At 40.5% G+C, this 26500-nt stretch overlaps 2 protein-coding genes across 4 annotated transcripts in view; both read right to left on the bottom strand.

Moving 5' to 3' along the window:
* csrnp2 (cysteine-serine-rich nuclear protein 2) overlaps positions 1-717 on the bottom strand; it is an 8168-nt gene extending 7451 nt beyond the window's left edge. The window contains exon 1 of the mRNA XM_034132834.1: positions 211-717. The gene's annotated coding sequence lies outside the window, so the exon portion shown is untranslated. The remainder of the gene's footprint in view (positions 1-210) is intronic.
* Positions 718-4104: 3387 nt separating this feature from the next.
* tfcp2 (transcription factor CP2) lies at positions 4105-26493 on the bottom strand. Of its 3 annotated transcripts, none has more exons than XM_034132829.1 (16): positions 26204-26493; positions 24103-24290; positions 21929-22080; positions 21452-21528; positions 20340-20445; positions 19638-19744; positions 18514-18666; positions 17141-17251; positions 15670-15758; positions 15406-15481; positions 12902-13013; positions 11537-11627; positions 9401-9507; positions 6411-6553; positions 5465-5516; positions 4105-5372 (listed from the first exon to the last, which is right to left on the bottom strand). In XM_034132829.1, the coding sequence occupies exons 2-16, from the start codon at positions 24222-24224 to the stop codon at positions 5335-5337; spliced, it is 1536 nt and encodes a 511-aa protein (XP_033988720.1). In that variant the 5' UTR covers positions 24225-24290; positions 26204-26493; the 3' UTR covers positions 4105-5334. The 3 variants fall into 3 exon arrangements, with proteins under 3 accessions (XP_033988720.1, XP_033988722.1, XP_033988721.1); XM_034132831.1 differs by having other exon boundaries at positions 12902-12995; XM_034132830.1 differs by having other exon boundaries at positions 26331-26493.
* Positions 26494-26500: the final 7 nt, after the last annotated feature.

Genomic DNA, 26500 nt, shown 5'->3' with positions numbered 1-26500 from the left:
TTCCTGTTAGCAGCTGGGTGTCACACACTAAAGTGACTTCATGTATTTACCTTCAGGGACACAGAGGAGGGGTTATTTGTTAAACTGTGTGCAATGTATGCAGGATCTGCCTGTTGGGGGAGGATAGTATCAGTGTGACAGCCGTAACACACACATAGAGACTCTCACACACAATGAAATACCGGTTAATGAAACACTAAACCCTCTTACCTGGGGCAGAAGCAGGGACCCTTGTTCCAATGTTTCTCCAGCAGAACATCCACCTCCCTCCGCCCTGAGAGAAGCTTTCTGCAGCCTGTAATGTGTGTTTTAATGTGTGTGTGTGTGTGTGTGTGTCTGACTGTATATGAGGCTACTTGTGCTCCATGCTCATTGTTCTGCACAGCTCCAGAGATCTGTGTCACTCTGCATTGAAATGCTGCAGCTGTTTGCAGGACAGCGTCATAAAAACAGCTGAGGTGCGTTCAGGAACATTGTCTGAGCAGCAGGAGGATATAATAGTAATCGTTATGTGTCTAATGTAAGAAATAAATCCACTAGGGGTTCGTTAGTCCTCCTCACCGGGGCGGCTTCGGGCGGAGCTTACTTCCGTCTCCTTGGCAGATTGTGGCAGCTTTCTTTTAAATGATTTCTGTTTCTTTGGTGTGAAAAATAGTGCAGATGTAGAGACGAGAAGAAGAAGAAGAATAGAAGACGCCTTCAGGTCCTCCTGTTCCGCCCCGGCTCCCCGTCTCTATATAACAATGGAGGAAGAAATTCTTCCCTGTAGACGTATATATACTTACTGTGACGTCACCGGCATGCCTTGCGCCGGAGCATGCTGGGAAATGTAGTTTTTTCCCCCCCTCTCCTTTCTTTCTTCTTTGTTCACGTTGTGCAAAAAATAAACGTTTAGGTTGAGACAGCATGGTGACATAAACGATATTAATAAAAACCCAACTAAATCTGAGTTACTGTTATTATGTTAGTAACATTATTATTATTAGTCTGTTAAAGACACAGTTTCCATGGCAACGTTACTGCAGGTGAGCCCTCAAATCTGTCCATCAAAAATAAACATCCTGATATACACCTGAACATCAGCAGCAGAGGACTCTTTAAAGTAGAGACACTACATACTGATATACACCTGAACATCAGCAGCAGAGGACTCTTTAAAGTAGAGACACTACATACTGATATACACCTGAACATCAGCAGGAGAGGACTCTTTAAAGTAGAGACACTACATACTGATATACACCTGGACATCAGCAGGAGAGGACTCTTTAAAGTAGAGACACTACATACTGATATACACCTGAACATCAGCAGGAGAGAACTCTTTAAAGTAGAGGCACTACATACTGATATACACCTGAACATCAGCAGGAGAGGACTCTTTAAAGTAGAGACACTACATACTGATATATACCTGAACATCAGCAGGAGAGGACTATTTAAAGTAGAGACACTACATACTGATATACACCTGAACATCAGCAGGAGAGGACTCTTTAAAGTAGAGACACTACATACTGATATACACCTGAACATCAGCAGGAGAGGACTCTTTAAAGTAGAGACACTACATACTGATATACACCTGAACATCAGCAGGAGAGGACTATTTAAAGTAGAGACACTACATACTGATATACACCTGAACATCAGCAGGAGAGGACTCTTTAAAGTAGAGACACTACATACTGATATACACCTGAACATCAGCAGGAGAGGACTCTTTAAAGTAGAGACACTACATACTGATATACAACCTGAACATCAGCAGGAGAGGACTCTTTAAAGTAGAGACACTACATACTGATATACACCTGAACATCAGCAGGAGAGGACTCTTTAAAGTAGAGACACTACATACTGATATACACCTGAACATCAGCAGGAGAGGACTCTTTAAAGTAGAGACACTACATACTGATATACACCTGAACATCAGCAGGAGAGGACTCTTTAAAGTAGAGACACTACATACTGATATACACCTGAACATCAGCAGGAGAGGACTCTTTAAAGCTGTGTGTAATCCATCCACCTTTGGATCTACAAGAAAGGGGAGTTTTCTCACAGGATTTATTTCTACCATTTGTCCATAAAGCCATTTAAAATCTCAATAAACGTTCATGTTTAAATAAACGTTGCATTTTTCCAAAAGAGCTCAAGAAAATGTAGGATATTGTTTTTAAAAAATCACATTTATTTTCCTGCAAACATTAGGAGACAGCGATGGCGGGAGGTTCATTGGTCAGTGTTTTAATAATGCTGATGAGACAAATAGCCAAAAATTGGTTCTATTCATTCAATGTTTGGAGTAAAAAAGGGACTGAATATAAACTAACTGTTCTCAGCAGCTCCATCACAGGTATTAATATTTGGAAGGGAAAACATCCAAAAGCTAGCATGATGACGTAGAAATGTTAAAAATATTATTCTAATAAAAGATTCCTCTTGAAATATTAATGATCTATTTACAAATGGGCAGAAATGAGCATGATGAAATGGTTTTGTGCTTATTAAGCCGTGAGAGATGGGAAGCAGATAAATCAATTAATATGATAATCGATTCATATTATTCAAACATTTGCTGATTAAAGCGTCTCAAATGTGATGATTTTAGGCTTTTTCTTCATCATATCGGATTAAAAACGGAATATTCTGGACTTCTTTCTTTGTTTTATGATCTTTTGCAGAGAAATCGATAAATAAAAAGCAGGTAATTCGATACAGAAAACAATCATTAGTTGCAGCGCTGATCGAGTGGTGCAGGAATGCTGTAGTTCCTTTATAGCCCAACATTAGCCACCTGTAGCTTAGCGGTGGTGAAGTGAAGTCATGTGACCGTGCTGTGGTTCTTTTATAGCCCAACATTAGCTTTTTACTTCAGAAATCATTAGGTATCATTAGGATTCGGCCGCCGATCGTTATCGGCCGATACTCACTCTCGGCCGATCGATCGGTGCTCTCTATAAAGGCCGATCAGGAGAGCCGATCACATGACGTAAAATACATGACACTTTTCTCTGGGCGCGGCAAAACAAGCTCGCCAAAATGGCTTCACTAGTCTGGCAGTATTTAAAGGTGTCCGAAAAAGACAATAAAATAGCGGTAAGCAACGTGTGTGTGAAGCAGAAACCCTGCAGCTCCGCCCGCTGTGACGGACCGGTGAGCGGAGCGAAACACACACTAAAGAGTTAGACCCAACACACTTAGCTATTTGATCTACCTCTGGAACAAGCTAAACTAGTTATAGGCTAAATATGTTTATTCTTCACTTTCGGGTCACTCATTACTGGATCAGTGAGCTGCATGAGATACTGACGGGCTGTCGGGAGAGAGAGAGAGACAGAGGGTGTTTCTCAATCGCGAGTACGCTTGCTTGGTAGCACATGTCTGCCGAGCATCTTGCTTCAGAAGCGAGTCAAGAATACTTTCTGGCATTCGGAAAACAAAGAGAGGAACACGCTAGCAAGTGTGCAGGTGTGCGTCCTATGAGAGGCCCCGCCTCTTACATCTTCCGCCACAGATTTTGGAAATTGGTCCGTGCGCAAAGCATTGTGGGGATTTTAAGACCGCGAAGTCTACTCATGTGCACACTCGATATTTCTCCAAACGGAGTACGCCGGGCTCGGTAGATTTCCAAGTATGCTGGAGATTGGAACAGTACTTTCGGCGGCACTCGATGACGTAGTATGCTTGAAATAGTGGCTCTGAAGCAGCTTTACTCGCGATTGAGAAACACCCACAGAGAGAGAGAGAGACTTCCACTCATTTCTCCCGTGTTATTATCCAAAGTTAATGTAAACTTGAATAATGTACTTCATTTGAATGTAATAATTATGTTGGTTGTTGTTTGTGGAAGTGCATCATGTATTGAAAAATGAATCTGAACTTTTCGATCCGTTACGATTATAAACTGAAGCAATATAAAAATGAACCCCATTAACTGAGTTTTAAACATCACTTTAAATGGAAGATCCCCATAGCCCCCACCCACCAGATCCGATCGGCCCCAAAATTCCCGATCGGAGCATCCCTAGAAATCATGAAGTGGAGTTAATATGTGGAGATTATCCTGCTGAACAAAACGTGTCAGTATCATAAACGTTTGTTTGACACAGAGATTATTTACTGCAATAATCCAAAATTCCACTGAACCAGGGAGATGCTGCCTTCAGGGTCCAACAGACATCTCTGCACCACTCTATAGGTAACACATGCAGGTGATCACTCAAACAGACGGTGTTTCATCATCATTCAGAGTTCATAAGTAGCAACCAGGAGACCCTGTGGGCGCTCCACTCTAATTACAAAGACCTATGAGTGTTTAGGAGTCTGGAAAGAGTATTTTCCTCCTCCAGTTAAAACCAAGGAAATACTTTGTTAGCATCAGCTTCCCTTAACGTCCTTTATGTGATTGTGTGACCATGTTTCCTGCAGACTGGCATCAGAAATCAGCTATAACAGAGGTTTGCTTTTTTCCATATTTTGGTTGTTTGAAGTTTGGCACACCAGATGCTCGGCTCACGTTGATTTCAGCAGCTGTAGTGCCGCTAACCTCGTTCATTACAAGAAGCGAGAAGAAAAGGAGAAAAGGTGAGAAAGTGTGAGGAGGAGATCACGGCACAGTCACTACCTCAGGAGTCAGACGGTAAGGTAAAGTGAGGAGAGGGCGGGGCTTCAGATGTCGAGGCGTCCTCCACTTATTCGTCTACTTGCCAGCACTTGTCGAGTACAACAACGTTCTATGTTAGAAAATGTACAGTACGGATCCCCAGCACGTAGAACCTGCCGGATGCTAACCTGCATATGTTGGGCAATTTGCACAATTAGGATAAGTTGCAGACAATAGCTAAACAATAATGGCTTGGTTGATTTGGACAATTTTGTTCAAGGTATATTGAGGATGTTGAATAAATTCCTGACCCTTGTAGCATCAAAAATGTCAGTTATGAGTCCCCTATAATGATAAAATCGACCCAAAATTCATCAAATCAGTCCTTTCCGAAGTACAAATATGGCCACTTTCTGGTTAAAACTGCCATTTATGATCCTAAAAAATGTCAAAAACTGGTCCAACATACTCATAACCTCCAAAAACACTCAAAAACGGTCCAAAATCAACTACTATCTGTATATGCTAATTAACACAACTTATGCTAATTGCTGAACATATGCAGGTTAGCATCCGGCAGTTTCTATGTGCCGAGGACCCGTATTATACATTTTCGGGTTCACAACAGGACTCAAATGAGCTGGCAGACAGACGTTATATTCCAGGAGCGTCGAGGAATGTGAAGGATTCATCTTTAATTCGGGATTAAACAGCTCCTGCCTTCACTTCAGGATGATGTGGTATCCGTCATTCGAGTCATCTGGAAGGAAAAAGAAGGGGCGTTATAAATAAAAACCTGCAAATGATAAAGTTCATCAAGCTTTAAATATAGAAATCAAAGCGCTCAAATACCTTTCATGGTGTCCAGAACAAAACAGACTTCATCCTGGAAGTTCTGAATCATCTGTTAAAAGAGGAAATGGGATTTTGAGGGGTTTTCCGAACTTCAGTATTTTTAAAGATATTTTGACATTTGATCCTACTTGTACATCGAGTTAGCTGTAATTTGGCCGTTCATAGTGATTCATTGACAGATGTGTATCTTTCACTCTCAACATGTATGTATTTTACCTTTCAGTTCTGTTTTATTTTCTATTTTGAGATGTTTATATTCTATGTTTGCTCCTTTATTTTAACATTATGTGCAATACCTCATTTCAACATGCTGCTGTACCCAAGAAAAATCTAAATTTGGGAACAACTAAGATATCTTATCTTATTTTGACAAATCCAAGGACTACCATTTTCTAAAATCTCCGCTGCACTTAGATTCTGACCCTGAACACACCACAGGGATTTATTTTATTCCAAATACATCAAATCATCAACTAAAATAACTGAGATGTTTCACAAAATGTGACAATCAACGAGATTAATTTTCAAATCAAAGCTCAAAAGTATCTCATGCATGGTGAAATATATCACAGCTGCGATCAGGGTGCACAAATAACTTAATTAAAGTCTGGAAAAGATTCAAATATGACCCGTTTTTCAATAGATTACCGTAGTTTTTTGGCTGGTAAATGGAAGTGATTCAACAATAAACAAATTTTGCCCACAACGGACAAATACTTATTAAAGTTGTATCAAAGTCTCAAACTAAAATCTTCAACCAAACCCCCTGATAATCTACGATAGACGGGGGATATGGAAAGCCAACGGTTAAAATTAAATTAAGATATTTGCTTTCTCAGACAATTTTGCACATAAAATAATGCAAATGTATCTATTGTTTTTCCTTAAAATTGGAGAATATTCTGTTGTTGTTGTGTGTAAATCCACAGGGGGTGTTAGTTACCTCGTCGCTGACCAGCACGTGGATGCCGGTGGGTCCCTGTTTGAAGATCTGATTTATTTGTCGTGGCGAGATGTTGAACAGCTGAGCGATCTTCTCCGTCAGCTCCGAGGAAGTGAGCTCCTCCAGGTAAATAGCGTGATATACTGCAGGAGGAACAAAAAGGTACAAAGACAGGATTTAAATTAGTTTCTACACAGAGTAACATCTCTAGTTGTTGATGCAAGTTAGGTGTCTGTGTAATAGATATGGAGCTACAGCTGCTTAGCTTAGCATAAAGCCTGAAAACTTAAAGGGGACCTATCATGCAAAATGCACAAGCGCTTTCTTAGAAGCCATTGTTGAGCGTCCTGTGGCGTTGCCGTGGGTAACAGATTCTGCGGGGGAGGAAACAACTGAGGATAAAAAGTGGAATTACAATCTGAACAACTTCAACATTCAAGGCTGTTATTGTCATGTGCACTTTAGCTACAGTGTAGAAATGGCAATGAAAAACTGAAGTTACAGGCTCCTCCAACAGAGCAACATGAATATATATATATATATATATATATATATATATATATATATATATATATATATATATATATATATATATATATATATATATATATATATATATATATATATATATATATATATATACAGGACATAAAACAAATAAAACAGATAAAACAGTATCTCAGAGTTAGGGTGTAGAAGTCAGGTGGAATTACTGGCTTAAAACATTTAAAAAGAGAGGAGAAAATTGAGGCTACTAATTCCAAACCGACCCCTACACCCTACCACTTGTCAGAGGTGGGAAGTAGTGGAGTACAAATACTTCGTTACTGTACTTAAAGGGGACCTATCATGCAAAATGCACTTGTGTACGTCTTTTATACATGAATATGTGTCCCCGGTGTTCCAGGGAACTCACCAAGTGTCAGAAAACACAACCCTCTCTATTTTCCTCCATACCCAAATCTCTAAAAAAGGGGCTGCAACGGATCTGATAAAAACTGATCCAGATTTGAACACTGTCCTGACGTCAGGACGGTGGCGCTACGGCTATTGGGCCAACTCCACCAATCAGGAGGAGACAGCCACGGCCATTGCCGTTCGAAAGCGCTGGAGACGCTGTAGTACATATGCCAGGCCTGTAGGTGGTGCTGTTCTCACAGAATCAGCCCTTGCTAAAACAGAGCTAGAAAATGTCAAATTGAGCAAAATGAGGCATGGCTAAAATGCATGATCTGTTTGGTATTTTGAAAAAAAAAAAGTATAAATATGCCTTATATAGGTATGGTCCTACACTATATTATTCAAATATAGCATGATAGGTCCACTTTAAGGCCTGGCTCTGTCCACAAGTAACAAAACCTGCACACCAGCACTTCAAAATTCAAATATGCAAGGCAAGGCAAAGCAAGTGTATTTATGTAGCACCTTTCAACACAAGGCAATTCAAGGTGTTTTACAAAAATGAAAGACATTCAGAAAATGGCATTTAAAAGCAAAGATAATAAAATAAACATTAAAAGAAAAAATACATGAATAAAAGTTACAGTGCAGTTTAAGATATGATCCTTTGCTCTTTGCACTAATTCTTCGTTTTTCTGTTTTGCGATAGGGTCCCAGACTTCTATTATTAACACTTCGATAGGGTCCCAGACTTCTATTATTAACACTTCTTAGGGTCCCGGACTTCTATTATTAACACTTCTTAGGGTCCCGGACTTCTATTATTAACATTTCTTAGGGTCCCCGACTTCTATTATTAACACTTCTTAGGGTCCCGGACTTCTATTATTAACACTTCTTAGGGTCCCGGACTTCTATTATTAACACTTCTTAGGGTCCCGGACTTCTATTATTAACATTTCTTAGGGTCCCCGACTTCTATTATTAACACTTCTTAGGGTCCCGGACTTCTATTATTAACACTTCTTAGGGTCCCGGACTTCTATTATTAACACTTCTTAGGGTCCCGGACTTCTATTATTAACACTTCTTAGGGTCCCCGACTTCTATTATTAACACTTCTTAGGGTCCCGGACTTCTATTATTAACACTTCTTAGGGTCCCGGACTTCTATTATTAACACTTCTTAGGGTCCCGGACTTCTATTATTAACATTTCTTAGGGTCCCCGACTTCTATTATTAACACTTCTTAGGGTCCCGGACTTCTATTATTAACACTTCTTAGGGTCCCGGACTTCTATTATTAACACTTCTTAGGGTCCCGGACTTCTATTATTAACATTTCTTAGGGTCCCCGACTTCTATTATTAACACTTCTTAGGGTCCCGGACACCTGAACCATGTGCACAATTGTAATATATCAATTAAAAGCAGCGGCAAAAAGAAAAGTCTTCAGCCTGGATTTCAAAGTAGTCAGAGTTGCAGCGGACCTGCAGGTTTCTGGGAGTTTGTTCCAGATGTTTGGAGCATAATAACGGACATACACACATTCAATCTTTTTCGTTAAATCCGTATTAGGTCAAGGGGTAAAAATAACGCCAATCTTTGATATACCACTGTGATCCCACCAGGCTCTGGGTCTTCCTAGATTTGGCAAATTAGTAATAATATGTTAACTAGTGTCTGTACATATACTGTAAGCTCATGACCTTCATCTACTCCTTGCACACTCTGGTTGGATACAAACTGCATTTTGTTGCATTATGTGGAATGACAATAAAGTCGAATCTAATCTTTTATCTCAGAGTGATTCAGGGATTTTGTAATGTGTCTCCTAGCTGATCAAATCTCATGCATCCTGTCAAGAATTCAGAGTTTAATCTATACATGTTTCTCCAATAACATGCATGAACATCAGTCCATTCTAAATACAATATATAACTTAAAAGTAGATAATCTTAGGTTGGTTTATTTGACGCTAATGTACCTGCAGGATTCTTGCTGATCTGAGTTTGTATCTTCATGGTGGATTATTGTAAGTGGCTCTGGAGAAAGCATCGTCTAAATGTAATGCATTAAGACCACTGACCAAAGAAAGTGTTAGCAGCAGCGTCTCCGTTCTCATGTTTGGGCTGCTGCTCTCTGGCCTGCTGAGACTCCTGACAGACGTACACCGTCAGCCTGGGACGCACCACCCTGCAGACAGAGAGGAAACAATCAATCAATCAATCAAGTGTTATTTATATCGCCCAATATCACAAATTACACATTAGTCTCCAGCAGAGGTTGCGCTAGACTTTTTCGCTGCCCGTCATTTTGTCGGACAGGATCGTAACATTTCCGTCAAAATCCATTATAGAGTGGCGAAGTCCCTCCCCTTCCGGTGGACCTCCATGGGACCTTATTTCGGAAAAATTATGTATTGAAGTCAATGGAGAGAGAAAGATTATCTTTCGATCTCGTTTGAATTGTGCCACGATTTACACATATGATGTTTGTCAATTTAAAAGATAATTTTGCAAGTTACAAAAAAAAAAAAATGTGTCGTAAAACTGTGAAGTAACACATTTGTTTGTGTGAAACGCTCAATGAACTACATCTCTGGTCCACAACACACGTCACCAAGATGGCCGTCACTACTGTCTTGTCAACAAAACGATTGACTATCCTCACTATCACCACAATGAAACACGTCCTGAAGAATGTCATGCAAAGCTGCCTGCCTGCCTTCCTTTGATTCTCTCTGAACTGCCTGGTCGTTTTAATGTTTAATGTCAACCATTTGTGCAGATAGCATGAAGTAGAGAAGATCGCTAGCGTTAGCGTTAGCATTTCTCCCCCGGGATTAAATGGTGTATTATAGAATGATCACACCGGTGACAGTACTCTTCAAAGGGTTCACGAAATATGACTACTACTCTTACTGTTTAAGATTTTGGGTTACTTAATGTTACTTCATGTTAAGGCTAATAAAAATGACAAGGCTGTAATGCTAACTAACGTGCTAGCTACTAGCTAGCTTGATCCAGACACTCCTCTTTCATCAGACGAGAAGCGAAAGAACGAGCAAGACCCATTGCTGGTATGAACAACCTGGTACTAAGCACACAGGCATCTTGTGAAAGTTATCTTATCTTAGCCAGCGCCATATAGATAGATTATATCTATATTGCGCTGATCTTAGCTATCTCTTAGTGGAGGAAAACAATTGTGACATCACTTACGCGACTCTGGGATTTGTAGTCTTTCTAGTTGCGTATTTTTCATAGTCTTATATTTCAACAGTTTTACGACAAACTGTGACTTTTTTGACATGGAAATGATTTTTAAGATTGACAAACATCATATGTGTAATTCATGGCACAATTCAAACGGGATCGAAAGATACGTTTTCTCTCTCCATTGACTTCAATACATTATTTTTCCGAAATAAGGTCCCATGGCTCGGAAGTAGATGGGCGTGACTTCGCCACTCTATTACCCATCGGTCTTTACATAACTCTGACGGGGGGGGGGGTGGAGAGAGAGAGCACGCTGGTGAACTGTCAACGGGTGGGGGGGGGAGAGCACGCTCGTGAACTGTTAGCGCCGGTGTTATGCCGTGTTATGCATGCCCAGTTGCACCTCTCGGGAGCGCGCCACAGCGTAAAGCAAATACTCCCAGACATTTCAATGATTTGTATACGGCAAAGTTAGGTTTGGAAACGATATTATTTCTTTTTTGGCGTGCATGCATAACACCGGAGCCTCGCTGCGGGGAAGCTTTGGAGCTGTTCTGAGTTTGTTCTAATCTGTCAAAATGACGGACTGCTTTCAGATTTTTCCGTCATTGTTAAAAAAAAATCGGTTAACGCGACCAGGGGCTTTACACCCTCTGTCCTTAGACCCTTGCAGGAAAAATCGCCCAAAGAAACTCCGCGATTAACGGGGAGTGAATATTTTAAACCTCGAGGAGGATCCCTCTCCCAGATCAAACAGAGGTGCAAACGATGTTGTGTGTCGAGATTAAAAAAACATAATAAGTTACAAGATAGAGAATCTAAATGTTAGAACTTGTGTATATATATCTTCTCAAAAAACCACGATGGATCCGGGTGGATGTCAACAAACTTCCAGATGCCGCCCAAAAAGAAAAGTAGTAAGATGGGGTGTGCAGCAGGACCACAGGCACGACTCGTGACCCAGACATAACCCGTACATATATCAGGATATGAAGGAGACTCACCGTCCCTTCAGAGCGTTGAAGAGTCGGATCCCATCAGCCGGTCCACAGATCTGGATCACATCCTCTCTGGTCAGCTTCAGCAGGTCGGCTCCTGGTGAAGAAACAAGAGACTCCATTAGGAAAAGAAAACACTTCCTCTAAACACGATATGGAGGGAGGAAAAGGGAGGCGTGTTGCGCAGTGGATTAGTGCGTTGGTGTTCGGATCAGGGGGGTTCAAACCCCACTGCAGTCAGCATGTCGTTGTGTCCCTGAGACACTTCACCCCAAATTGCTCCTGTGGGGATTGTCCACAGTATTGAGTATGTTAGTCGCTTTGGATAAAAGCGTCTAACAAGTGACATGTGATGTAATATGGAAAGAGCGGTGCAGGGTGGAACCAAGTGCAGGACACAAACAGTTAACATGAAAAAAAACTTTATTTAACGTTTCAATCCTGTGGCACAATAAAGAAGAATTCTCCCGATAAACAAGGATGTGACAAATACTAACAAAAAGTATTTTAATGCAGAACTAATCACAAGGATAGGTCTAAACTTGGGGGGCATGCTAAAACTCAAGGGTAGCAGGTGAAATCATCCAGGTAATCAAATGGGAGAGAAAACACAGAGACAGGAAGTAAAAACAGACATAACAGAACTTCATAACAAACAGAAAACACTCACAGATAATAACCACATGTGCACACAATCTTCTTTCATTATGTCTGCTTCATGCAAAACATTTGACCCTTCCCATAATACCTATTCTACCACGGTGAAGGTTGCATGTCCTCTGTGTATTTGTTCCTACTTTTTGTATTATTTCTGTATACTTTTATATATTTCTTCTTATTAATTGGATTTGATTTGATTTATTTCGAATGTGTAAAACAATAATACAAACAAAAAAATAATAATAATGACAAACTTAAGCCGTGTCAAATTGATAAGCAAAAATATTACTCACTCTAAATTATATATAAAAAAAATGATCTCCTTAATTACACTTATTTAATCCCACCCCTTCTCCCAAAAACTAAATTATATATATAGTTATGTATTTTTTTAATTTATTTTTTTTACTTACTTTTTTACTTTTCTAACAAAAACATAAAACAACAAATACATAAACAGATAAATAAACAAATAAATTCAAAAACAAATACATAAGAGGTAAATGGTAATCCAGAAAAGATAAAATAACAAACCAAATAAATGAATAAACCGTAAACACCCAGTTATGATTGAACAGTTTCATCCCTGTATCTTGTGAAAATCATGTCCTTATACCCTTTTTTTTAAAAACAGTTTTTCGTTAGGACATCTTATTGTTTAAGTTTCTGAACAGGTGTTGCACCAGGTGTGTATTTCAGAGCCATTTTTACCTGAGAAGTTGGTGAAGAGCCGACAGAAAGGAGAGAAGCGGTTTCTTAGAAGCCATTGTTGAGCGTCCTGTGGCGTTGCCGTGGGTAACAGATTCTGCGGGGGAGGAAACAACTGAGGATAAAAAGTGGAATTACAATCTGAACAACTTCAACATTCAAGGCTTTTATTGTCATGTGCACTTTAGCTACAGTGTAGAAATGGCAATGAAAAACTGAAGTCACAGGCTCCTCCAACAGAGCAACATGAATATATATATATATATATATATATATATATATATATATATATATATATATATATACAGGACATAAAACAGATAAAACAGATAAAACAGTATCTCAGAGTTAGCGTGTAGAAGTCAGGTGGAATTACTGGCTTAAAACATTTAAAAAGAGAGGAGAAAATTGAGGCTACTAATTCCAAACCGACCCCTACACCCTACCACTTGTCAGAGGTGGGAAGTAGTGGAGTACAAATACTTCGTTACTGTACTTAAAGGGGACCTATCATGCAAAATCCACAATATTATGGGCTCAGAACAGTCTCATAATTCACACAGAAGGATTCACACTTGTGTTTTTCAATGCACACACAAATGTGTTCCGTTTCATATACATGTAAATAAAATCCAAATACAGAAAAATGTTTTACATATGTATTTTTGATCCACACATTTGTTTTCCTTTTAAAACACAAACCGCTTTCTGTGCATGGATCGCTGTGCATTCGTGTGTGAGTTTTTTGAGACTCCCCTGACGGTCACCCGATTCGTACTTGTAATTTGTTTCTATCTATAGCCAATCAGATGTCTCCTCAATTCTAAGCCAATCGCATTAGCGCGCCCCCACGAGGGTATGATTTCTTGCATTCATGACGAAGCCGGACGAAGCGCTTCATATACGCTTTTTGCGCTGTCCGGAGCTGACAGGTCCCTCTCAGGACACCTCCACTCTCAGTAAAGCGCCACTTTCCGAACAGGAAACGCACGCAAATACAATCTTTTATATTATTAAGGTACAGCGCCACTTTCCGAACAATTAATGAATGCTTGTGTACACAAAAACGGCAGGCAAAACCGTTTTAAATGTGTGTTTCCTGTATGGCGAATACAGCAGCTTTATTTATGCCTGTATGAAGTTGTTGTGACTGTGGAGGCAGCAGCTACAGGTTAGCTGAGCCTAATCGATCAGTGCACTACGAAGCCAGTTCTACAGACCCTGGAGATCTCTGAGTTATCTGGCTTAACTAACCCTAACGAGCACGATCTCGCCAAGCGGTCCAACGAAGCTGGTTATCAACTCGGTAACTCAACCCAGGGTTTCTCCGTCCGGCCGAGAGCGCGTTCACATGAAAGGGGCGGGGTTAGCAACATTTGACCAATCACAAACATGGACAAGCGTACTGTCAGCGCAGCGTCATACTTCCTGAATGAAAATATTAGACATATGAAGAAGTTAAACCTTAAACACTTTATCCAGGATAAAAGCCACATAGCTGCCCTCTTGGCCAGGTCGCTCTTAAAAAAAGAGATTTTAAAGGTCACCTATTATGCAAAATCCCCTTCTTCATGTCTCTTCTACATCAGCATGTGTCCCCTCTTCTCCATGTTTCTTCTACATCAACATGTGTCCCCTCTTCTTCATGTCTCTTCTACATCAGCATGTGTCCCCTCTTCTCCATGTCTCTTCTACATCAACATGTGTCCCCTCTTCTCCATGTCTCTTCTACATCAACATGTGTCCCCTCTTCTTCATGTCTCTTCTACATCAACATGTGTCCCCTCTTCTTCATGTCTCTTCTACATCAACATGTGTCCCCTCTTCCTCATGTCTCTTCTACATCAACATGTGTCCCCTCTTCTTCATGTCTCTTCTACATCAACATGTGTCCCCTCTTCTTCATGTCTCTTCTACATCAACATGTGTCCCCTCTTCTTCATGTCTCTTCTACATCAACATGTGTCCCCTCTTCTTCATCAACATGTGTCCCCTCTGTGTAAAGAGACTCTGAAAGTTTCAGGAACAAAGATTCAGGAACAAAGATTCTCTCTCTTTTTGTCCTGATCCATTTTTATAAAAACCTGTCTGAAAATGAGCTGATCAGATTTTGGCCACTTTGTGATGTCATAACGATGTTTTGTCTTGTGTAACCATTAGCCAATCAGCAACCAAGGTAACCCCCCCCCCCCCCCCCCCCACCTTATCACCTGAATCTCCTCCTAGAGCACCATTGAGTTCTTTGTAACCAAATCTCTCTCAGAGGGGCGTGGGGAGGGGCTCCTTATTTTCATCTAAAGTAACAGACAGAGAATCAGCACTTTGGAAACAGGGCTGAAACAGAGGGGATTATGGGATGCTGCAATGATCTGTTTGGTGTTTCAGCCAATCAGAGAGAGGTTCTGTATATATCTGAGACCTGTGATATATTGATGAGAAACAGTATGATAGGGGACCTTTAATCTCAATGAGACTTTTACCTGGTTAAATAAAGGATTTATATATACCTCGAGTGTAGAGGGAGGTGCGCTTACATCAGCGACCTGTACGACCGGCTCGGGCAGGTGGGTCGGGGAACCATTTCTGATATAAAGGGCAAAAAATACCATGTTATAAACCTGGAAAATGTCAGAAAAAGATATTTAAGTTACGACAATGAGGTATGGATGTGTAGATGTATAGATGTATAGATAGATAGATAGATAGATAGAAAGATAGATAATTACTATACATATAATACATTAAATCTTGGAAATCTTAATCCCCCGTACCCTTCAGCGACGGGGAAGCTGTTGTGCGAGGTGTTGAATCCCGGAGACGGAGAGTTACTGACGTACGAAACCTCCGGCCAGGGGCAGCACTGCAACACAAAAACACTTCAATTATTGAATAAAAAACAACACAATTAAATCTCTGCTGACATTAATTACAAGCTGCTGCTTTCCCTGACATCTCATTTCTGTTTGAGTGCGTCACGTGAGAGGATTAAGATTAAGTCTTTTTTATTTATTTTCTATGGATAAAAAGGATCATCGACGTCATGATGCTAATTTGTAAAGAAAGTCTGTATTTAGGCTCTTTTCTACAAGACGGAAAGAAAATAACTTTAAAGGGGACCTATCATGCAAAATGCACTTTTTGATGTCTTTTATACATAAACATGTGTCCCCGGTGTGTCAGGGAACTCACGCAGCGTCAGAAAACAAAACCCTCTCTTTTCCTCCGTACCCAAATCTCTAAAAACGGGGGAACAACGGAGCTGATCCAGATTTGCGTCCGATATGACGTAATATCTGAAATGTGGACCCACGGCCCTATCAGAAAAGTTGCTATCAGAAACAATGCCCGACTGTTTTGGACGTAATATGGTCGGTGTTTACATTAGCATGGCTAACACTCAGAGCTAACCTGTACTGGAGAGCATGTGTGTGAAGAAACAGGAAATAAAAAGGAACTCACCTTGTGGTATAACCGGCAAGAGAGAAAGCCTTTGAGCTCCATACTGTTTCAGAAAGAATCCTTGATAATCCATGATATGGCGTTTCATCACGGCAGTATTTAGTTTAGACAGTAGCTGCCGGGTCCTGCATAAGCCCCGCCCCCTCCCCTTTTATTTTGTATCAATTTTTTTAAAGCTTTATACCCCAAATCAGCCCTTTTGAAACAGGAAGTGAAATAGAGGGATATGAGGCATGGCTAGAATGGGTGATCTGTTTGGTATTTTGAGCAAAACACTTCATAGACATGTTTTTTAAATATTTGTATATATAAAAAAATATGGTATTGTATATATCTTTTGGGGCATTTGGGTTTTTTATTAATTAACATGGGCCATTGTGCACATTTGTACACAAGCTACCTCTCATCCACTTCCATTACACTACTGCACATATTATATTTTATTATTCCAAGTACTTTGCACTAGTATACTGCACGTAGTTTGTTGGTATATCCAGATTTCATGTAAATAATTGTCTATATCTTAACAGTTTCAATTGTTTTTATTTTATTCTTTGGTTGTTTTTCTTACCTTTTATCTTCTTTAACTGTTTGTACACCAAGACAAATTCCTCATATGTGTAAACCTACTTGGCAATACACCTGTTTCTGACTCTGATGAGGATTTTTCCCACAATTGTTCGACATTACTACGACGTTAACCAAGAAAACATCGATGCTGTGTTTAATTTTGACGACTCTCCTCTTGATTTGAACCATTTGAAACTTCATCAATATTCTCACCTCTGTCAGGATAGTCGTTTCATACGATGGTTGGTATTTTTCTTTCTCCTGCGGCGCTCTCTTCTCCATCTTCTCTCGGTCCGTCTTCTGCTTCCTGTCGGCTCCTTTAGGCTGAAACAGGTGGAACAATTCATGACAAATACTGTATTTGCATTGCAGTTCATCCATTAATCCATTAATCCAATAAAAATAGCTGTTTCGAAAAGCTAAAATAAGGAAATGGCAATAAAACTTCAGATTTTACAACTGATATGTGTTAAACAAGTATTTCCTGTACGATTCCAATACTTTTTTATAGTAGAAATGTCAGTGCAAACAGAGAGAGACTACAACCTGTGATTGAAGGTGAATGAAGCGTACCTGTTTCAATGTCTGTATTTTAACCAAAGTAATGTTTGTAGAGCCCTTCATTACATCTCCTCACCTTCCATATTTTAGATATATTATTTAACATAGGTGTAAAAGATATTAAGACTTGTTGATTTTGTTGACTTGTTGAAAACAGCCATTTAAAAAAGCGATCACATCTGCCTCATCACGTTAGCTAGCGCTAGCAGAAAGAGGGACATGGACTTCTAGAATTTAAAAAAGATAGGTATCAGTAAAACTATCTTTAACTATATTATTATTGTATGTGTATATCAACATTTCCATTTTTTTAATAAGACGATACGGTCAATACCAGTAGATCAATTAGCCCTTAAAAAAATGTATGTAAAATGATAATGCGTATAAATGGAAATGGGAATTTTCTGTTTTATTAGCCATGTAAATAGCTTGTTAGTAATAAGGTGTTTTTCACAACGAAGGGTAAAAACAGAATATTTTGTGCATGTTAACTTAGTCAATGGACAGTTTCATCCCACAGGCAATAAGACTCAAGTGTTTGCAACTTACAAATTATTTATCTAATATATCATATTCCAATTACTTGTATATAGACTCTCCTTGCACTATTCTATTCTATTTGTATTTACTTGTTGGAGGAGCCTGTGACCTCAGATTTTCATTGATATATCTACACTGTAGCTACAAATGAAAATAAAAGCCTTGAACCAGGAGGCAGGTACTTGCTTTCAAGCAGAACAGGGCAAACTAACTTAGAGGAGTGTTTACGTGTTCGGCGTAATGACGTACAACGGCCTCAACAACTTCTGTAGTCCTATTCAGCCACTTGGTAACAACCATCGTTTTTCAGACACGTCAACTCTTCAGAAATCACCAGTGGGGTCACTGCTGATGGATTTAATGTCCTAGAACAAAACGTGATCCGTCTCTTCAATGCGTCTCAACCACAGACCTTATTTACAGATATTTTCCAAAATCCTATGGAGAGATCCCATTTTTGACTTTTGACCTTTCCCCCTCCTCACCTTGAAGACCTTGACCTGGCAGGACGCAGAGTGCAGGTGTTCGGTGTACTCTTCGTTCTCGTTCTCCTTAAACGTGTCGATCTGGATCCGGAAAGGAACGCCTTTCTCTCCTCCGTGTTTACGCATCGTGAATTCTGTGCTTATGCAGTGTACCTAACAGAAAGAAAAGGAATATATAAGATTTAAGATCAGTACAGGAATGATGATATATTATAAACTGTCTTTTTGCTAAATAGAATTTATGAGAACACTAAATGCTAACAAGTTTAGCTCAATGATGCCAAAATGACGACAATACAGCGGCGCAGGGATGTCGTATTTCTGTGTTAGGCCCTGAATGCAGCATCTTCCTGGTTCAAATAAGCTAAAGGCGGCTAATGTTGGGCTATAAAGGAACTACAGCACGGTCACATGACTTCACGTCACCACCGCTAAGCTAAAGGTGGCTAATGTTGGGCTATAAAGGAACTACAGCATGGTCACATGACTTCAGTTCACCACCGCTAAGCTAAAGGTGGCTAATGTTGGGCTAAAGGAACTACAGCACGGTCACATGACTTCACGTCACCACCGCTAAGCTAAAGGTGGCTAATGTTGGGCTATAAAGGAACTACAGCACGGTCACATGACTTCACGTCTCCACCGCTAAGCTAAAGGAGGCTAATGTTGGGCTATAAAGGAACTACAGCACGGTCACATGACTTCACGTCACCACCGCTAAGCTAAAGGCAGCTAATGTTGGGCTTTAAAGGAACTGCAGCACGGTCACATGACTTCACGTCACCACCGCTAAGCTAAAGGTGGCTAATGTTGGGCTATAAAGGAACTACAGCACGGTCACATGACTTCACGTCACCACCGCTAAGCTAAAGGTGGCTAATGTTGGGCATGATGACGTTTAGTCGTCTCATTTAGACACTTGTTAGCAACCTCCGTTATTAAATCCACCAGTGGGGTATTTACTGACGTATTTTATGTCGTAGAACCAGCTTGTGTTAACCACAGACCTTATTTCAGGATAACAACCAAAAAAACATTGACCTCCAGGCGTAGGAACAGGAACAGATCACTGACGTTGCTTCTGATAAATGAAATAATTAAGGAAGTGTTGTCCGTGGTGTTACCTGGATAAAAACTGAGGTTCTTTTCGACGGGTCCCAGAGGAACTCCACAGTGTTGAGCTGAGTCGGGTTTGCTCGGGGGTCGATAATGCCGACGGACATGGGGATATCTGCAAAGTAAAACAGGCTGTTATCAGAAAAGGTCAGATTTGGCGTGCTCAAATCCACTGTTGTCTCCTTTGTGTCCTTGGTTGAAATTACCCTAGTTTAACTTTTGGGACGCAGCAGTGCGCACCTCATTTTTGTATGCATCGTCTATTGTAGATGGTTACATAGTTTAGTAATTACTGTGACACTTTGTACCGCAATGTGTTTCAGTTATTCATTCCAAAATGTTGGAAAAAGGCAATCATGGCCCTGGTTACCAAACCTCTCCTTCACTAAAAGGAGATGGAGTTATAACCGATCATCTGACGTATGTATAGCTCAGTGTGGTTATATTGTGTTAGCCTGCTGTCGTTTTTAAGGCGATCTAATGAAGATAAACACAGTGAACGTCTGCTGGAGGGAGTTTATGAAGTGAAGGAGATTTTCAAACTATTAAGCAACTGTGGGCAGCCTGTACTGTAAGAATCACACACATTATTACAGTGTGGTGACTACAGTGCTTTGCCGATTCTGTCCGAGTCTTAATTGACAGTCATAAGTACGCTCGGGTATTTATACAACTAGCACTACTCCTTGATTATGAGCATGTTTCCTCACCCAGGTCCAGGATGCGGTCCCCGGGTCGGTTCCAGCGCCAGCCCTCCAGCTGCTGGTGCTCCGTGTACTGCAGCCGGCGGTCATGAAACACCACCCGGAGGATGCTCTGAAATACAATATAAGATAGATGTTAAAGATCTCCTATCATGCTATTTTTAGACCTATATTATGGGTCTCAGATATATACAAATATATTAAAAACATGTCTATGATGTGTTTTGCTCAAAATACAAACAGATCATGCATTTTAGACATCCCTCATATCCCTCTATTTCAGCCCTGTTAGAGAACTGCTGATTCTCTGCTGGCCCCGCCCCCTTTTGAGCAGCAGGCACACGGTGAGTTCTGTGACGAGCGGGCTGCTCTGCTCAGATACTCAGCTAAATGCTGCCGTGATTAAACGCCGTCATGTTGCAAACCACTTCAAGGATTATTTCTGAAACAGTATGGAACTCTTTTTCTCTCTCTCAGGTTTACCACAAGGTGAGTTCCTTTTTTTTATTTCCTGCTTCTTCACACATGCTCTCTCCAGTACAGGTTAGCTCTGAGTGTTAGCGATGCTTGCTAATGTAAACAAAGACCATATTAATTCCAAAACAGTCGGGCATTGTTTCTGATAGCGACGTTTCTGATAGTGCCGTGGGTCCACATTTCAGATATTACGTCATATCGGACGCAAATCTGGATCAGCTCCGTTGTAGCCCCGTTTTAGAGTTTTGGGTACGGAGGAAAAGAGAGAGGGTTATGTTTTCTGACACTTTGTGAATTCCCTGACACACCGGGGACACATATATAAAAGACATCAAAAAGTGAATTTTGCATGACAGGTCCCCTTTAAACGTTGGGGTACAGGTTTGTATATATTGGAATGAGCCCCCCATTGATATCTGGACATCAGGGAGTCTACTCGCACTGCGTTGCCGATTGAAAACTCACCTGCATCTTTGCTAAAACACTTCTGCACGTAGCACTAACAATCTGGTTGGGCTAATAGACAGGAAATGTACCTGCAGGATTCTTGCTTTTAAGGTTTGTTTCTTCATGGATGAATGCACTTAAAGCGTCAGCTAAATTAAATGTAATGTAATTGGTAAAGTATGTGCGATTCTTACCTTAACCATTTTGTCAGTGATTTCCGGAAGTTCCCCAATTTTCCGATTGTCAAGCATTCTTATTTCATAGGACTGCCCTGCAAGGACACGTTCATACAGCGGGTTAAAAGAAAATTCTGTCACATGTATAGTTCAATCTTTATATTTGCCATCTTTTCCAGTATCATGGAGCACTTTCACACCGGAGTACTTTTCCCCCCCGAACTAGGCCGATAGGGGGGGGAGATTTTTCTTCAAAATAAAAGATTAGGTCATCAGCATCCATGATATTGGATTCATTGTTTTAAACAAATCATTTTTTTGTACAAAACAACCAAAAATAAAATAACTTTTACAACGACAAGAAATAGCAAGCATGAGTTCACGGCTCCTGCTCATAACCATTCAGGATTTGGTTTCTAAATAAGAGTTTTAGTATTTAGTATAGTATGTATGTAGGTGACATGCATGTGAATTAGCTTTCTGTTGGATGCTGACCTTGGTTGAGGTAGGTGAGGGTTTCATCGTGCAGTTTGACGGCGGGCGAGGTAGCTGCACACAAAACGTACTGAAAGGGGAGGATCTTGTTCTCGTTGTCCGGAGGAAGGATGGACTCTTCCTGTTTGAAGATGGGGAGGGCGAGGACATCGCTGAGGGACAGAAAACACACACAAAACAAACATTATTTCATTTACACAGAACAAATACATCATGATGGAACACTCGCGCTCCTATTGGCTAGCGCTCCAACTCATTGTGCGTGACAGGCTAAGAGGTGGGACATCTCGAAGCGGTTGACCAATCGCAACAGAGCCGGCCAGCTAACCAATCAGAGCAAAAGACTAAATACTGATATACACCTGAAGACATACTGATATACACCTGAACATCAGCAGGAGAGGACTCTTTAAAGTAGAGACACTACATACTGATATACACCTGAACATCAGCAGGAGAGGACTCTTTAAAGTAGAGACACTACATACTGATATACACCTGAACATCAGCAGGAGAGGACTCTTTAAAGTAGAGACACTACATACTGATATACACCTGAACATCAGCAGGAGAGGACTCTTTAAAGTAGAGACACTACATACTGATATACACCTGAACATCAGCAGGAGAGGACTCTTTAAAGTAGAGACACTACATACTGATATACACCTGAACATCAGCAGGAGAGGACTCTTTAAAGTAGAGACACTACATACTGATATACACCTGAACATCAGCAGGAGAGGACTCTTTAAAGTAGAGACACTACATACTGATATACACCTGAACATCAGCAGGAGAGGACTCTTTAAAGTAGAGACACTACATACTGATATACACCTGAACATCAGCAGGAGAGGACTCTTTAAAGTAGAGACACTACATACTGATATACACCTGAACATCAGCAGGAGAGGACTCTTTAAAGTAGAGACACTACATACTGATATACACCTGAACATCAGCAGGAGAGGACTCTTTAAAGTAGAGACATTACATACTGATATACACCTGAACATCAGCAGGAGAGGACTCGTTTAATTTTCTAGATTAATCTTTGGTCTATAAAATATCAGTAAAATTGTGAAAAATATCCATTCCTGAAAACAGAAAAGCAGGAAAATCTTACTATTAACAAAAAAACAACACTTTTAGTTATACATCTCCTTACCATTATTTTATTAGCTCACAAAAACCTTGATATTTAATTGTTGTAACTGTCATTTTTCAAATAGAGAGTCTTTCACTACACTTGATACTGAAAGGCAGTTCATTATAACAGAGCAAAGGAAGGATACTCTACTAAATACCAAGGTATCCAGACAGCGTGTCTTCTCTCCTCTCAACAGGAGAATTTCTGGAACAAAAGTGCACTCTGCTGCTCCTTCAGTATCATTTAACAAAACACTTAAGCAGCCAGAAAGGGGCAGAAAGAAGAGGGATCTTTTATCACGAAAACTGATTTCTGATTCAGATTTCTGCAGAACCTCATGCCGTCCTTTCCATCGAGAAAGACTGAGCAAAAGCATCATAAATATATTTTTAGACCTATAAAGACTCCACAAAAATACATGGTTTGCAGATATATGTATGTAGCAGGGATACGCTGCAGGTCTAATGCTCTAAGCTCATTTCATTAAAGATTATTCTTCATCTGATAATCAACAAGCTGCTTCGTCACTGTGTAGGAAGTGAAGTTTGAGACCCTATGGTTCGAAACACATTCATAAAAACACATTCAATTTGACAGAAAGTTTGATCCCCAATACTATTATATACAGCGGTTTCCAACCTGTGGGCTGCAGCCACGACGCATTGCAAGTGGGTCGCCAAATCATTTGCAAAACATTATGATTTGTGTGGAAACATTATCATTATTAAGATTTATTTGTATTCCTATCCTTTCTCTTTCTTGATCCTCCTTAGCAACGGTCATTCCAGTTGTTGACAGCGGTCTGTTCTACTGGATTAACAACGTGTCACATGATCTGAATCGACCAATCAGAACTTTATTTAGCCTCTGTATTGTTTATGGTTGAATGTGGGCGGCGAAACACATTTTTTTATTTATTCTTAAGTGGGCCCTGAGTTGAAAAAGGTTGGGAACCACTGATATCGAATATTCAACCCCCTTCCCGTTAGTAAAGGGTTTCTGATTCAGATGTCTGCAGTACCTCATGCTGTACGCCCCCGCCCCGAGCTCCTGCCCGATGCCCGACAGACTGGCATCAAAATCCTGCACCAAACCAGACTCGATCACCTCGTCCGTGAGAGGAAGCTTCAGAGCCCACGCCATGATGACCAGATGAAAGGAGAGCACTTCGGGTTAAAACCTGCGCCAAGGTTCCCACAACCTGACAATCTGTGGAGGAGAGAGGAGAAGAAGATAATAAAGCTTTATTTATACAGCACTTTTCATACAACACATGCAGCTCAAAGTGCTTTACAAAATGACACATCACAAACAAACACCAAGAAATTCCCCTCAGATTATTTGTTAAGAACTTTAAAAGATACATGCAGCAAAATATAACATTTGATCAGATAGACACAAGGAGGTCAAAGGTATGATAATAGAAATAAAATAAATAATGGTTTCTCTCTGACAGATAAGACACAAGACAACTGAGTCGATGCAACAATATAAATACCACAGGATTTATTTCTAAAATAGAGCCCCAAATGTAAGTTTAAATATCACATTTACCCCTTAAATACCCCATCACTCATTCATCACATCACGACTCGACTACTGCAATAGCATCCTCTACGGCATACCATCCAACCTCCTCAATAAACTCCAACATATCCAGAACTCTGCTGCCCGCCTCCTCACCCACACCCGCTCCCAGAGACCACATCACTCCCGTCCTCCAGAACCTCCACTGGCTCCCCGTCCGTCAAAGAATCCACTTCAAAGTCCTCCTCATTACTCACAAAGTCCTCAACAACCAGCCCCCCCCCCCCTACCTCACAGACCTGCTGCACCACCACACCCCTTCCCCCTACCTCACAGACCTGCTGCACCACCACACCCCTTCCCCCTACCTCACAGACCTGCTGCACCACCACACCCATTCCCCCTACCTCACAGACCTGCTGCACCACCACACCCATTCCCCCTACCTCACAGACCTGCTGCACCACCACACCCCTTCCCCCTACCTCACAGACCTGCTGCACCACCACACCCCCCCCCCCTACCTCAGATACCTGCTGCACCACCACACCCCTTCCCCCTACCTCACAGACCTGCTGCACCACCACACCCCTTCCCCCTACCTCACAGACCTGCTGCACCACCACACCCCTTCCCGCTGCCTCCGCTCATCTTAAGCCAACCTCCTATCCATCCCCACCCGCATCAATCACCGGACCTGGGGGGACCGTCGCTGCCCCCTCCCTCTGGAACTCACTCCCACAACCCATCAGAGACTGCACTGACCTCACCACCTTCAAAAAACTTACAAAAACTCACCTCTTCAATCTGGCTTTTAATGTGTGATTGTTTTTGTATTGCTTGATTTTAATTTGACTTTAACTATATATATTTATTTGTTGTTCTTTTATTTTATTTTCCCTATATCTGTAAAGTGTCTTTGAGCACCTGTAAAAGCGCTAACAAAATAAATATATTATTATTATTATTATTAAATAGTTTCAGTATCCTGGGGGATGCAGTCATTTGATAGGCTGTATCTTTGTGTAAAAGGTGGGTCTAATAACAGTGTAACATGGGTATAATATAGGTGTAATAATGGTGTAACATGGGTATAATATAGGTGTAATAATGGTGTAACATGGGTATACTATAGGTGTTTCAATGGTGTAACATTGGTGTATTCATGTATAATATGGGTTTAATAACAGTGTGTTATAGGTGTTATGTAGATAATAGCAATCAATGAATTCTCCAACATATGTGATTGCCTTAAAGGGTTCAAACATATCATACAACATCTGAATTAAATATTCTCCATGTTGTTAATTGTTAAGTCAGTGTTATCTTAACGTTGTGTTTTATATGTTATTTTAAATGTTGCTGTTAAGAATTTAAACATGTCACGTGTCTTTGAGTACCATAAAAAAGCGCCATATAAATCAAATGTATTATTATTATTATTTTAAAAACACTGCAGTGGTGACGTTTCACACGCTGTAAGCAACCATGCACTGATGCACAACAACAATAATAACTTGTGTAAAAGGACATTTTTTTATGCTTTTCATGTATTTAAATCAGTTAGAAATGATATGAAATAAGACATATCTTACCTTCAGTTGTGCAGCAGATGCTAACACTGCTTCTTCATCTTCTTCATGTCGCTTCTTCCCAGACGTAAAACAAACATCACAAGCTAACGAAGCTAACTACTGACAGACAGCTCAAACCAATGCTAACCTGTATTAGCCTTCACTTGTAGAGGATTCATGAAAACATAGAGTTCCTGGTAGACATATCTTTACATAGGAGGAATATAAAATTACCTCAGACTCGTTAATATATTAAATTAATGTATTGCTTTTGTTTGTTTATCTAGCTTCGTAGCAGGAAAAGGGAGCTGACGTCAC

Source organism: Trematomus bernacchii, unplaced genomic scaffold, assembly GCF_902827165.1.
Source record: "Trematomus bernacchii unplaced genomic scaffold, fTreBer1.1, whole genome shotgun sequence".
NCBI classification, from domain to species: Eukaryota; Metazoa; Chordata; class Actinopteri; order Perciformes; family Nototheniidae; genus Trematomus; species Trematomus bernacchii.
This window is presented reverse-complemented; position numbering and strand designations above follow the sequence as displayed.